Genomic DNA, 12,879 nt, shown 5'->3' with positions numbered 1-12,879 from the left:
AGCTTTGCTGTCGGTGATTTTTGGGCTTATACATTGATATTCAGTTAAATGATCTCTTGTGGGAGGGATTTATCTAAACAGATTGGAAAACATCCACCTGAGATAAATGATTAGGCTGGTAACTAGGTGTTAACATTATTGCAATAAATTAGTTTGAGGTCGGATCTGAGTGCAATAAATAATTCTGGGTATGTGATGTTTGGGGAAGCAGCTTCTGATCATACTGATGAAGAAATGATACTGAGTCACAAGATGAAAAGAATTTGCAGAACACATGATTTGCAGGAAGTATAGTCCTAAGGCTGGCTACATGGCTGTTAGATCATACTAAGAGTAGTAACATTGGCAGTCTGGGAGTCAGAAAATAATTTCTGAAATGCATTTGAAAACCAAGATTCAGAAACAAGTGGTTTATGTAGAGCTTACTAAGGGACTCATAATTGTTGAATGTGACCTGTACAAAGGGACTAGCCAGCATGAAAATTATAGCAGAGCATTAGCTCCTGCCCACAGTGAGAAGGAGTGAGATAAATTACCTTGTTACTTGTGAGGGAGATGACATTGGGGGCAACCATGGCGATGACATTTTTTATTTCAACGATAGTCTGGGAGTGCACGAAAGTATTCTGTTTGACTAAATTGTTCGACCTGAAAGCCCAGCTTCCTACTGGTTTACTGAGTGTTATGCCATCCATTTGATGAACTAACTAAGAGGCCAAGGCTTTCACTGATGGAATATGCTTGAAAGAGCTCTTGATTTTCATTTTTCTTGCTGAAGCTTTTTTAGGCACATCTGATTAAAATTAAAACGATAAGTGCAGCATTTGGATAACCTGCATGTTTGTCCCTACGTGTTTTAATTGCTGAGAGTATTGTGCTGATCTGTGATTGCCTCCTTCAGTTAGAAATTCAGTGCATAAATATCTTTAAGCCAACAGGTCATTGTGCTCAGATCATGGTGATTAGAACTGGCGAGTGACCACTGAAGTGGCGTGCTGTGTGAGAGAACTCTGATATCACTTTGCAGTTTCTTGGCTGCAGGATTTTCTGCTCCCTTGCTGAAACCATCAGTGTGATGTCCTGATTGTCGAATGGAAATATTAATTCACCACGCTACAACCCACATTCACAGTCTCTGTGCAGAAAGACACACAAAGTGTATGTTGATTCATTACAATTCACAAGAAGCTTTATAGCATAACCTTTTCAGATACATTGTATGAGTAATATGAGACGTGTCTTGGGTATGCTTCAGTGTAACAGATAACTTTGAACCTATAGTTCGCAAAGCTTCCCTGTAATCTCCTGAGAGTCAGTTGGTGAGGAAGGAGATCCAAAGCCTTAACTCCAATTTGTGTTTAATCTTAAAATAAAAGATTAATCTTAAAAGAACTGTAAATCAATCTGTCTAGCCATAGAACCAAAGAAAAGTTGCAACACAGAAAGAGGCCATTCTGTGCATCACATCTATGAACATGAAAAAAGTCATGATCCATTCTAATCTTACTTTCCAGCACCTGGTTTGTAACTTGCAGGTTGTAGCACTCTTGGTGCAAATCCAGGTTCCTTTTAAATGCCCCCCTAGAAAGGAGAAGAAAAGCTCTGGCTTATCTAATCTTTCTTCATAACTGCAATTTTTGAGCCTATACAATGTTCTTTAAATCTCCTGTACAATCTCTTTAGGGCATTTGTGACTCTTTCTTTAATAATGTGTCCAGAACTGATTGCAACAATCAAGCCGTGACCTAACTAGTATCTTACAGTTCCAACATTGCAACTGTTTCTACACTCAATACCTCACCAAATGAAGAAAAGCCTTTAAAATACCTTCTTTACTATTTTACCTATCTGTCCTAATCACCTTCAGGGACCTCTGGACATGCCTTCCATTGTCTCTCCCTTCCTCTCCCCCACTGATTATCCTCCTGAATATTCCCTTGTTTTGTTTCCTTCCCGAAATGTACAGCCTCTCATCTCAGTTTGCCGCTTCTCTGCGTGCTCAACCGTACTGTTGAAATCATTCTGTAGTCAATCACTATTCTGTTCGGTATCAGCTAAATGGCCAATTTGTGTGCTAACCTTAAATTTCCCAAATGTGTTTCCCACATTTAAATCGAAATCATTAATATATACCATAAACAGCAAGGGATGCACCACTAGCACCAATGCTATAAATGTATTGATTCAGTTTCGGAAATGACTAATTGCTTTGCTTTTATACAACTCTCCAAACTAAAATAGGTTATTTTGAGTTTGTTTACAATGATCTGTTTATTAGGAACAAAACTTATTCTTAAAGCAAGTGGCAAACACTACTCACCACCTGAGCTATACAAGGTTCCACACACATGCACACAGATTCTCACCACAAAAAAATCATATCTCTGCAAAGTTGATTTTTGAAATGAAAAGGCAAAGGAGCAAAAACAATCGATGTGGACTAATGATCTTGAAACAAAGGATAGAATGAGAACTTCTAACGTCCGCTGGATTTACTGCAAACATGACCAAATTGCTGACAGCTGTAGATTGATAGTTAATGTCCAGTTCTGAAGGCGGCCAACTTGGATTTGAGTCTTTGGATTTTGGTCATGGTCCACAATTTCTAATTCTACCACTTGTGGTTTGAAACTCTATCGGGTTTCTAGCAACTTTTACTTGAGAAAATAATCTCAGCATGGTGTCCCTCAGCTTCTGGGGTGTTTTTTCTTTTTATATAAATGACTGGGTCTATAAATAAAAAGCATTTTCAGAAGGATTTGCCAGACAACTATTAGACTGGAGGTACCTTTCATTCTTTCAGAAGCAGGTTTTCCAGCAATTTAATAATAAACCTTATCTTTCTGAAAGTTTTGTTTCCCTTTTCTCTAAGGTCACATGATTTTCAGTAACCTTCCAGTACGCCATCACACACTGTTGGCTTTATTTCCAAGAAATCATATGAATAATAACCTTTTTCGACCAGACACTGTCCAAATAGTTCAAAATCTGTTTTCCACACGTCTGTTGAACATTTCTGACCGAATTGACAGATATTTTTATGCTCAGACTGCCAGAGTGGGATTATAACCTACAACAGAGGTGATTGTCTACTGAGCAGTGTCTGACACTTAATTGGTCCTTTTGTCTAGCAAGGAGAGCGACTGCAGTAATGGGTGTGTCCAGGAGAGCGAGAGCGAGTGATCTCCCAGTTAAACATGAACCAGTTAGTCTAATGACAAACTCTTAAGAATTCATGATGCGAAATAAAATACTGAACATTTAAAACTACATGCAGTTCACAAATAGAGACTGCACGTATTTATTAAAGGAAAGTCAGATGAATGTGAACTATCTGATATAAATGGATAAATGTTTTGAGCAATGTCACGCTCCAAGAATAAAATCATGCACTATATTATGATAGGAAGTGTAGCAGCATGATTGAAATGAAAACAGTGGGATAAGTGGATTTTGCATCTTATTAGGGAAAACAGCCTTCTCTGTGTAATTGTCCAATGATCCTTTGTTAGGTCACTGGCTTATATCGGGCTAGAGTGAGGACATGATGTCCTAAAAGCTGTTGGGGCAGTGATGAACAAAAATTGGGCAGAGAAATAAATTGATAACAAAAATCTAGAGAGAGATTATGTGCATGTGTCTTACTGTTGATTGTGGGAACATTTAATTTCAACTGGATATTAACCCTGAGTGTCTGTGTGTGTGTCTCTCTCTCTCTCTCTCTCTCTCTCTCTCTCTCTCTTTCACTAGAGGTTGCAGAACTTGAAGCAAACCTTCCCAGTAAGTAAAACATTTATTTCTTATAACTTTAAAAGGTAAATGTTATGTTAAGACATTTGTGTTGTGTGAACAGAATGAAAGCAATATCATAGTAAGTGCCTTAACAGTTACTTTGCTTTAAAATATGTTTGTGTTTGAGTGTGAGTTTGCTCACTGAGCTGGAAGGTTCGTTTTCAGATGTTTCGTCACCATTCTAGGTAACATCATCATGTCGTTTTGTGGCTAGTTGACCCACTATCACACGTATCCTTACATACAGATGAGGAAGGACACCACTTTGATTGGGACAACACATCCATCCTAGGACAAGCCAAACAGAGACACGCACGAGAATTCCTAGAAGCATGGCGTTCCAACCGGAACTCCATCAACAAACACATTGATTTGGAGCCAATCTACCACCCCCTGAGAAAAAGAACAGGAACTGACATCTCCAATGCAGGAAATGACATCACCAACCCAAGGAAACCTAACCAGATAAATAGAAAGCAAGACATAACACCAGCGCTTCGTCGGAGGCTCACTGATGATGTTACCTAGAATGGTGACGAAACGCCTGAAAACGAACCTTCCAGCTCAGTGAGCAAACTCACATCCAGAACCTCAACCTGAGCTACAAATCTTCTCAAAACTGGCTAGTTTGTGTTTGAATATTTGGGCTTTTTTTTGCTGATGATTGGTTTTGAAGCTAGATGTCCGTCAGTGTAAATTTGGAGCTGGGTTCAGCTTGGGCTGATTTTCCTGATAGTGTGCTTTGGAAATGGATTAGAGTCTGGGTTTGTCAGGGTGAAGAGAAGCCAGTTCAGGCACTGGGGTTCCCAGGTCAGATGCTGGGTTTGCCGGCAGGTCTGGGTAGGGAGGAAAAGGAGGGAATTTAAGTGATGGAGTTTCCTGTCCACTAGCCAAAGAGAACACATCTACATAGATGTTGGCCATCCTGCAGACAATTTTAATGTTCTGAGGATTTCTGTTCCAGGTGGAGATTCCACCACTGAGAACTGGGAGATGTGCTCACTGTTTGGACTACAGGTAATGTCCAAGGTTCCTGTCCCAGAACCTAGGATGCAGATTTGTGTGGAACTTCTCATGTGGGTTTGGGAGGGGAGGCCCAGGGTTGATTGATCTTGTGTTGGCAAAGCTAAATGAAGAGGGTGCATACAAGGAGACCTGGGGCGAACTTTGCATGAGGGGAGAGGTTAGGGGCACACCCAATTTTCTGAAAGCAGCTCGTAAAGGAGACCCCTTTTACCACTTTTTGTCCAAGCACTGGGCAAGATAATCCATCAGGCTTTCCTGTGCCAAACATTCACCATCCTTTTACCCATCTCTGAACTCCTCTTGGTGGTTGGAAATCAAAAGCCAAGTGGAGAACTGCCAAGTGCCCAATAATTTGCTACAAGAGCCTCAATATGGAGTGAGGGCAGGTGGGTTGTCCACTCCCTGTAGAATTGTGATAAGTTGGCATTGTGCATAAAGGCCACCTGAAGACTTTTACAATGCCCCTACCAGCTTGGAAACTTGCAGGGCCTTAAAGTTCTGCACAAGGTGATAGGTAGCAAAGGCAAATGAGTGTGTTATTTGGACAGGATTGATAATGGCAGCTTTGAAAACAAGGACTGTACCTACAGTGAGTCATTTTCAGTGTCTGTTGGCATGATATTAAGAGAGGTAAGTGACATGTCGGTAGGTTAATAGGAATGGAGTCAAGGAGTGGGACATGAATCGTATAAATCAACTGGAAAAGGACATAGGGAGAATGGGCATTAGAAAGGAACTAGAGAATTATATAGGTTCATGTTAGTGCTGGGGGATGTGCATCCTTCTGAAAGGTTCAGCTAGGTAAACAAGGTGCTTGGAGTACAAGTACCTGTTGAGTTCTCAATCGTTGTGGTAATGATGTTAATGTCTTATAATTGAAGGTGAGCACGGGAAGGACAAGAGGGGAGATGGTTGATGGAGAAAAGAAGCTTTTATTGCTCTCTCCAGGGTGATCCCCATGGTAAAAACCCTTGTTATCGAGAAAGACCTGATGATGCTTTATGTGATGTGTGTCTAAACCATTCTGCTGCTGAGATGACCAAGTCTGTGCTCCTTGATTTTTGAGGGAAAGGAGACTGGTGGAAATATCCCCACTTGGAGGAGGTCAGATTTTCTGGAGGACAAAGGCATTACTGAATCAAGAAGGGGAAAGCACATTCAGAGCTGCAGAGTATGGTTATAAATGCCAAAAGGCTACATGTCTGGAAGCTTGAAAGTGCAACTGTAATTGACTTAGAGAAAACTTTTTTCTGAAATGGAGACAGAACAAAAGATTGTAAAGGAGATAAAGGACTAGTCAGGAAAGATGTAAGGAGATGAACAGATTGCCTGATTTGTGACTGACCCAACGGAACAAGTGAATGTTGGGCAGAATGAATATGTGTAGGAGTTTCATGAAGCAAAATATATTTTACTGGTTATCTGCTTTAACCTGCTATACTCTGGTACATATTTGTTATATTTTCATACTATAACTTACATGTCTGCATTTTTCTGATGGAATATTTTAATTCAACTAGTTTCTACTGTCTTATGCCATCTGGATTCATAGGTGTGACCATTGCCCGGGGCAATAAGTGGAGCTTGTCATGCATTCGTCAGAAGTACAAAGAAGTCATCTCCCTCATCTGAATTTGATTAAATGGAAATAGTCCATGCAATGTGCATGTGTTTGGTCAAACAGAGCTTCAAAATTCCTGAGATCAGGATTACCCTGGATCACGAAATGACTTGCTGAGCCTCCCCGTCCCTTGGATTTCCTATCGTAATACAATGAAGTTTGCACTAATTTCCACATGAGTTTTCCCACATTATTAACATCTGATTGCAGTTCAAGAATAATTAGCTGCTGTCATCCTTGATGTCTTACGTCATTTGAACAGATGGAAACAATCAGTTGTTTTCACAAACTACTCTCAACAAATATACTTTTAGACTTTGTGTCTTCATCCACCTGTACATGGAATTATTCACAGTATCACATATTTAAACTCCTTGTAGCACCAACCTGTAGCCTTTACTTCTAAAGTTTGACCAGGGAATTGGCCATGTTAAATTTAGTAATGGCAGTAAGTCAGATTTTGCTGTATATTTCACTGAACCTGGGCCCTGCTGGCTAGTCCAGCAATTGCGAATCTCAAGAAATGGCAATATATTTCCAAATGCATGGAAGCAAATCTTTCGGCCTTTCGGGCATTCAGCCCCTTGAATCTGCTCTGCCATTTGATCATGACTGATACGTTTCTCAACCCTATTCTCCCGCCTTCTTTCATAACACTGAATCCCTTACTAACCAAGAACCTGTCTATCTCTGTCTTAAAGACACTGAATGACTTGGCTTCCACAGATTCACCACCCACTGGCTGAAGAAATTCCTCCTCATCTCAGTTCTAAAGGATTGTCCTTTCACTCTGAGGATGTGCCCTCAGGTCCTTGTCTCTCCTTGCAGTGGAACCATCTTTTCCACATCCCCTCGATCCAGGCCTCTGTGTTCTCCGAGATTCAATGAAATTTCCCCCACCATCCTTCTAAATTCCTTCGAATACAGACCACTGTTCTCAGCCGTTCCTCATATGACGAGCCGTTCATTCCCAGGATCGTTCTTGTGAACCTCCTCAAGACCCCCATCAAGACCTGTATATCCTTCCTTAGGTATGGGGCCTAAAACTGTTCATAATATTTCAAATGCCTGAACAAGTTTGCTTCAAGGGACATTTTTAATGCATATGGTGCAAGACTGTTTCACCCTTCTTTTTGCAAGATCGCTTTGTTTAAAGAGAAAACATATGATGATGCAAAGTGGAGCAAGGAGCATGTCACTACCAAGGCCTGCACCAACGTAGACAGTGCCAAAAACTGCCACTTCTATTCATAGCAAAATCCAAGAAGCCATACTGGTGTAGTATGAGGTTAACAAAACCACCAAGATGTCTTCAGTATTTTTGAGATGTAGATCAGGAAAATTTTGTGAATAAAATGTATCAATGAAGAAACCTGGCTTGCACATCCTGACAGTGCTGGCGTCACCATGCTGAAGTTACTGCATTCCAGCAGCATGGCCAAGCTCCAGCCAGTGGATAATCGTGACTAGGAGCTTGAAAACTCACTGCCAATAGCAATGAGTCTCTCAGGTTATCAAGGCCGTCGATAAGAAGCGAAGAGTACAACAGAATTGTTTTTCTGGGTACAGTCATGATGAAGGTTTGAAAGATGGTGACAAAGGCCACAGTTGTCAACTCTTGCACCGATTGGGAGGCCAATCAACCTGATGGTGAGGCTGTTTCTACTCACCCAAGGGAGATCAGGGAAATTGCAGCAGGAAAGACCATGAAACGTACGAAGAGGCAGATGACAACATATGCTGCTCAGTGGAACTGACAGATGAGGTACTCATCAACGCGGTATATTCTTCAATCAAGAAGACTGATGACCCCGAAACAGCCTGATGAATACTCAACTACTCACCCATTTGTTTCTCCAACTGAAGCCAGAAAGGCAATAGAGATGCTCTGGGATTTCACACAGCAGCACAAACATGTGGAGAACAGCAGCCTGAACCTCCTAGGGTTGCCAACCAAGATCTGGAGCCGGTCAGCAAACTGTATTCTGTTGGAAAATGTTATCAGTCACCAAATGAGATTGAATTGAAGGATGTGAAGGGATTGGGCCAGAATCTTAAAGAGTAGAAAAATTGATCTTATCAACCAGATTCTATCCATCTAAGTCTAAGAGGGCTGTCAGAATTATATAGCATCCGTATGCTAACCTGAACTAATGTGCAGTAAATGTAACATTGTATCCCTTACTCTGTTCAGTTACCCTAATACACTAGTATAGTACGATCCGACAGTAAAGCATGTAAGACAACACTGTCATGTGTACTAAGGTACAGCGAAATAATAATTCAAATCAAATCACATCATCTGGGGAATAGCTCCAGCACACAGATTAACTTGGTCTTGGGAGTGCTGCAGTGATTGAACAGAATCAGGACCCAGGCTACTCTTCACTTCTCCGTTTTACGTTCAGTGATAGTGGCTTTTGTTTGCTTACACAATAGGTAGATTGCCGAGCGTTAAGCTGTCAAACATGGAAGAAATGCTGACGGCAATCTTCTAATTGGGGAAAGCAAGTTTTTTTAAATTAAGCTTTTTTTTAATGTTGAGCAACAGAAACAAATGTTGTTTTAGAAACTTGGAAGACCCCTGGTGAGACAGTTTTGACTGTTTTAAATGGAATAGCCCAAATCTCAGCCAATCAACTATCACTTGAAAATGAATTAAATTCTCCCTTTATCCTATTTACACTGCCGGCTTCAATTTTTTTTTCTCGGTGAGTCACAGCTCATTTCACATTAGATGGTAATGATTTCCTCCATACTGCCTTTATGCTGTGCATGAAGACAGGTAGTTCTTTAAACCAGATGAATTGCATTTGGTGAGGCAGATTGTAAAATTCCGAGGCAGTGTATGACGTTCATGGAAAATGCCTGCCCAATTTTCCTTTCGTCAAATGATTCACATTGAGATGTCAGTGCTGCAATGACCTATTCTAATAAAAACTCATTGAAGCTGAACCGAGAGAAATATTTCAATGTCTGTTTCCCTTTCTTGCTCTGCACCCAATTGTATACTCTAATTTAACCCAAACACCAGACCTGAGGAGTCAGCATGAACCATTTCCCTGTTGGCCTCAGCTGGGAAGATCCAATGAGTAACAATATTGCTGCCAGAAGTAATTGTAACTGTAGAAGGACCACTGTCTAGCTGAAATCTATCTGCCCCGCGGGCATTTCACATTTATAGGTCAGGTGTGATGTTCAGGAGCTGTGATGAAGCTGTGTAGGTGGACAGTTAAAATAAAGCAGGTTAATTCCTGACCTGGGCTTAACCCTGACCATACTGTCTTGGACTGGATCTGCAGGTGAATGAAGGAAGAAATAAATACAAGGCTAAACTTTCTATTGATGACTGGACTTATGATAGAAGCCCAATGGATCTCAATGCATCCTATGTTCCCTGACTTGCTGAGTGTTTATAGAATTCTCCCTTTTATTTGTACCTAAGGTTCCAGCACCTCAAACTCGTACAGTTATACAGTGTAGAGGATGCCCTTCAACCCATCAAATCTGCACCAACAAAAACTCCTTTAAACCTAAACTTGTTCTATTTTGCCATCGTCTTAAATGTTATGACATTTCAAGTGCTCGTCCAGGTGCGTTTTAAAGATTGAGGTTTCACACCTCAAGCAACCTTGCAGGCAGTGAATTAAAGACTCCCAACACACTCTGGTTGAAAAGGGCTTGCCTCAAATCCCCTCTTAAATTTCCTGCCTTTCATCTCAAAATTATATCCACTGCTTGTTATTGATCCTTCAACTAAGCAAAACAGCTACTTTCTGTCCACCCTGCCTGTGCCCCTCTTAATCTTCACCTCTTTTCAGGTCCCTTATCAGGCTTCCCTGCTGTAAGAAAACAACTTGAGCTTATCCAGCCTCACTCCATAGCTAAACTTCTCCATCCTAGACAACATCCTGGTGAATCTCCTCTGCACCCCCTCCAGTGTAACCTCATCCTTCCTATAATGCAGTGACCAGAACTGCACAAAATACTCCAGCTGTAGCCTAACCAAAGTCCTGTACAGGCCCAACCTGACCTCCTTGCTCTTACAGATGTTTTCTAATTAACATGTTTAAATAGTTATTACACACCACCTGGAGCAAATGGGATAAGTTTCAGGAAGAAGCTAGCAACATTGGTCAGTATGGAGAATGAACCGAATACCTTGGTGTTAACAGCATCACGGTTTAACCATCTGAGCTAACCAGCCATTTGCCACAACTGATAAAGGCGAGCATGCCAAGATTCCTCTGCTCCTTTGAACTTCCTATTGTCTTACTCTACTCCTTTGCCTTGTTACCTCTTCCAGGGTATGGCACCTCACACTTTTCATGGGTTAAATTCTAGTACCTGCAGCATTTCGTAACTTTTAAAAGGCAGTGCAGGATTTCAAGTTCAGTTTCTCATTTCCTTTCCCTTTATACAGCCATAGCTAGAGAACTGCCTGCAGCTACAAGCCCACCCATTTGTGTCTCTTGTTCCTTCAGTGTGTCAGTTCTGTAGAAATACACCCTGATCTTGGGAAATCTCTTGCTACTCATTGCTGTTTGAACCCCTCATTGCCTGTTAAAAGATTTGTACTTAGACTTGCGTCCTAACTTCTTTCCCCTCCTCCTGCTCCCCCTTAAAAACTCTGGTCAGCTTCTTCTGTTTAGAACAAAAAGTCAATGTAAACAAAGGTTAATTTTTGTTTGTCAGTTAAATTGCATTTAGCCTTCTATTCATTCATCATCAAAAACTTGCATGTATATCACACATTTTAAATAATAACATGTACCAAGAAGGTTATCAAAAAGATTTGTCATCAGACCCTTGTACCAGGACAAATGACCAAAAATCTTCATCAAAACTGTAGGGTTTAAGCAGTAACTTAAATGAAGCAAAGCAAAGTTGAGAGTTGCCGAAGTGTATGGAGGGAATTCCAGAACATGAGAGCCTGGCAACTGATGGTACAACATTCCTATAGATTAGCAATTAAAATCTGGATGAACGTGAGGCAGATATTTCAGGGGTGCAGAATCTGTGGTGTTTTAGTATTTGAAGGGGGCTATTGAGCTGGGGGAAGAGAGAGGAGTGAGGCTCTGGGAGGATTTAGAAAAGAGGATGGGGATTTTAAAACTGAGGCACAGTTAGACCAGTAGCCAATTAGCGGTCAGTGAACACTCTGTGACCGTATGTTAAACATGTCAGGGAATTCACACGTAACTTGAAACAAAGTGTTCATTGACTTGGCAGATGCAGAACCCTTATGATCATCCATTCAGTTAAATAAAGATCTTGCAAAGAAAAAAAAACTCAAGGAAAATACTTTCATTATTTTGGGCTAGAAATACTGCTTTATTGAACATTTCAAAGCGTTGAGTTTACAGACTTGTTAAGTTTGAATCTGCAGTGTTTCCTGTATTATTAATGGAACTGTCCAAAGTATTATGATCTTCACAAGTAACGTACTGCAACATGTATTGTGAAAATATGCATTTGACTAAATCTGGTTATAACATTTTAGGCTAGAACAATTCTTACTATTCATCCTGGTGCACCCAATCTTTGATTAATTGCATGCCGGAAAAGGAAGGGTAGTTACTCCTCCTTCCCTCGGGTAGAGGGAAGGAATATTTTCCAGGAAAAAGAATATGGATCTCTCTAATCAACACCTGGACAGTCTTAGTACTTGATTCTCCTCCTTGAAACAGACTGCCATCAATGAGTTTTAGACAGCCTTGGTTAGATATTTCCCTCTGTCCCAAGAGTCACTTCATACTTCTGTTTTGCATGCTTAATCTAACTTTTTGTAAAAATGAGCCACTATAGTCTTATTGCAATGATTTGAAAACATATAAGCTGAAAGAGGTCATTTGGCCCATCAAGTCTGCTATGCCACATTTGTATTTATATTTTATATGTTAAAAGCATTTAATCTAAACTCATGCTTTGTATACTGAAAAATGACAAAGAAAAGACATAATCTTACAATATGGTTGGGAGGCTTATTGTCTGTTACCACGAGCAAAGGAGCAGTCCTCGTGCATAAGGCCATAAGACATAGGAGTGGAAGTAAGGCCATTCAGCCCATCAAGTCCACTCCGCCATTTAAATCATGGCTGATGGGCATTTCAACACCACTTCACTGCACTCCGCCCGTAGCCCTTGATTCCTTTTGAGATCAAGAATTTGTCAATCTCTGCCTTGAAGGCATCCAACGTCCCGGCCTCCACTGCACTCTGCGGCAATGAGTTCCAGAAGCCCACCACTCTCTGGCTGAAGAAATGTCGTCTCATTTCAGTTTTAAATTTGCCCCCTCTAATTTTTAAGGCTGTGCCCATGGGTCCTAGTCTCCCCGGCTAACGGAAACAACTTCCTAGCGTCCACCTCTTCTAAACCATACATTATCTTGTAAGTTTCTGTTAGATCTCCCCTCAACCTTCTCAACTCTAATGATTACA

General features: G+C 40.8%; 1 protein-coding gene across 2 annotated transcripts in view; it reads left to right on the top strand.

Moving 5' to 3' along the window:
• ube2f (ubiquitin-conjugating enzyme E2F (putative)) overlaps window positions 1-12,879 on the top strand; it is a 104,462-nt gene that overhangs the window by 36,305 nt on the left and 55,278 nt on the right. The window contains exon 3 of one of the 2 annotated variants that reach the window (XM_048533880.2): window positions 3,751-3,780. The exons of the other annotated variant lie outside the window; for it this stretch is intronic. Within the exon in view, the coding sequence (XP_048389837.1) occupies window positions 3,751-3,780 (30 nt within the window). The remainder of the gene's footprint in view (window positions 1-3,750; window positions 3,781-12,879) is intronic. 2 annotated transcript variants of the gene reach the window in all.

The sequence above is a fragment of the Stegostoma tigrinum genome, chromosome 7 (assembly GCF_030684315.1).
Source record: "Stegostoma tigrinum isolate sSteTig4 chromosome 7, sSteTig4.hap1, whole genome shotgun sequence".
NCBI classification, from domain to species: Eukaryota; Metazoa; Chordata; class Chondrichthyes; order Orectolobiformes; family Stegostomatidae; genus Stegostoma; species Stegostoma tigrinum.
The sequence above is the reverse complement of the archived record's forward strand: the minus strand, read 5'-3'. Positions and strand labels throughout refer to the sequence as shown.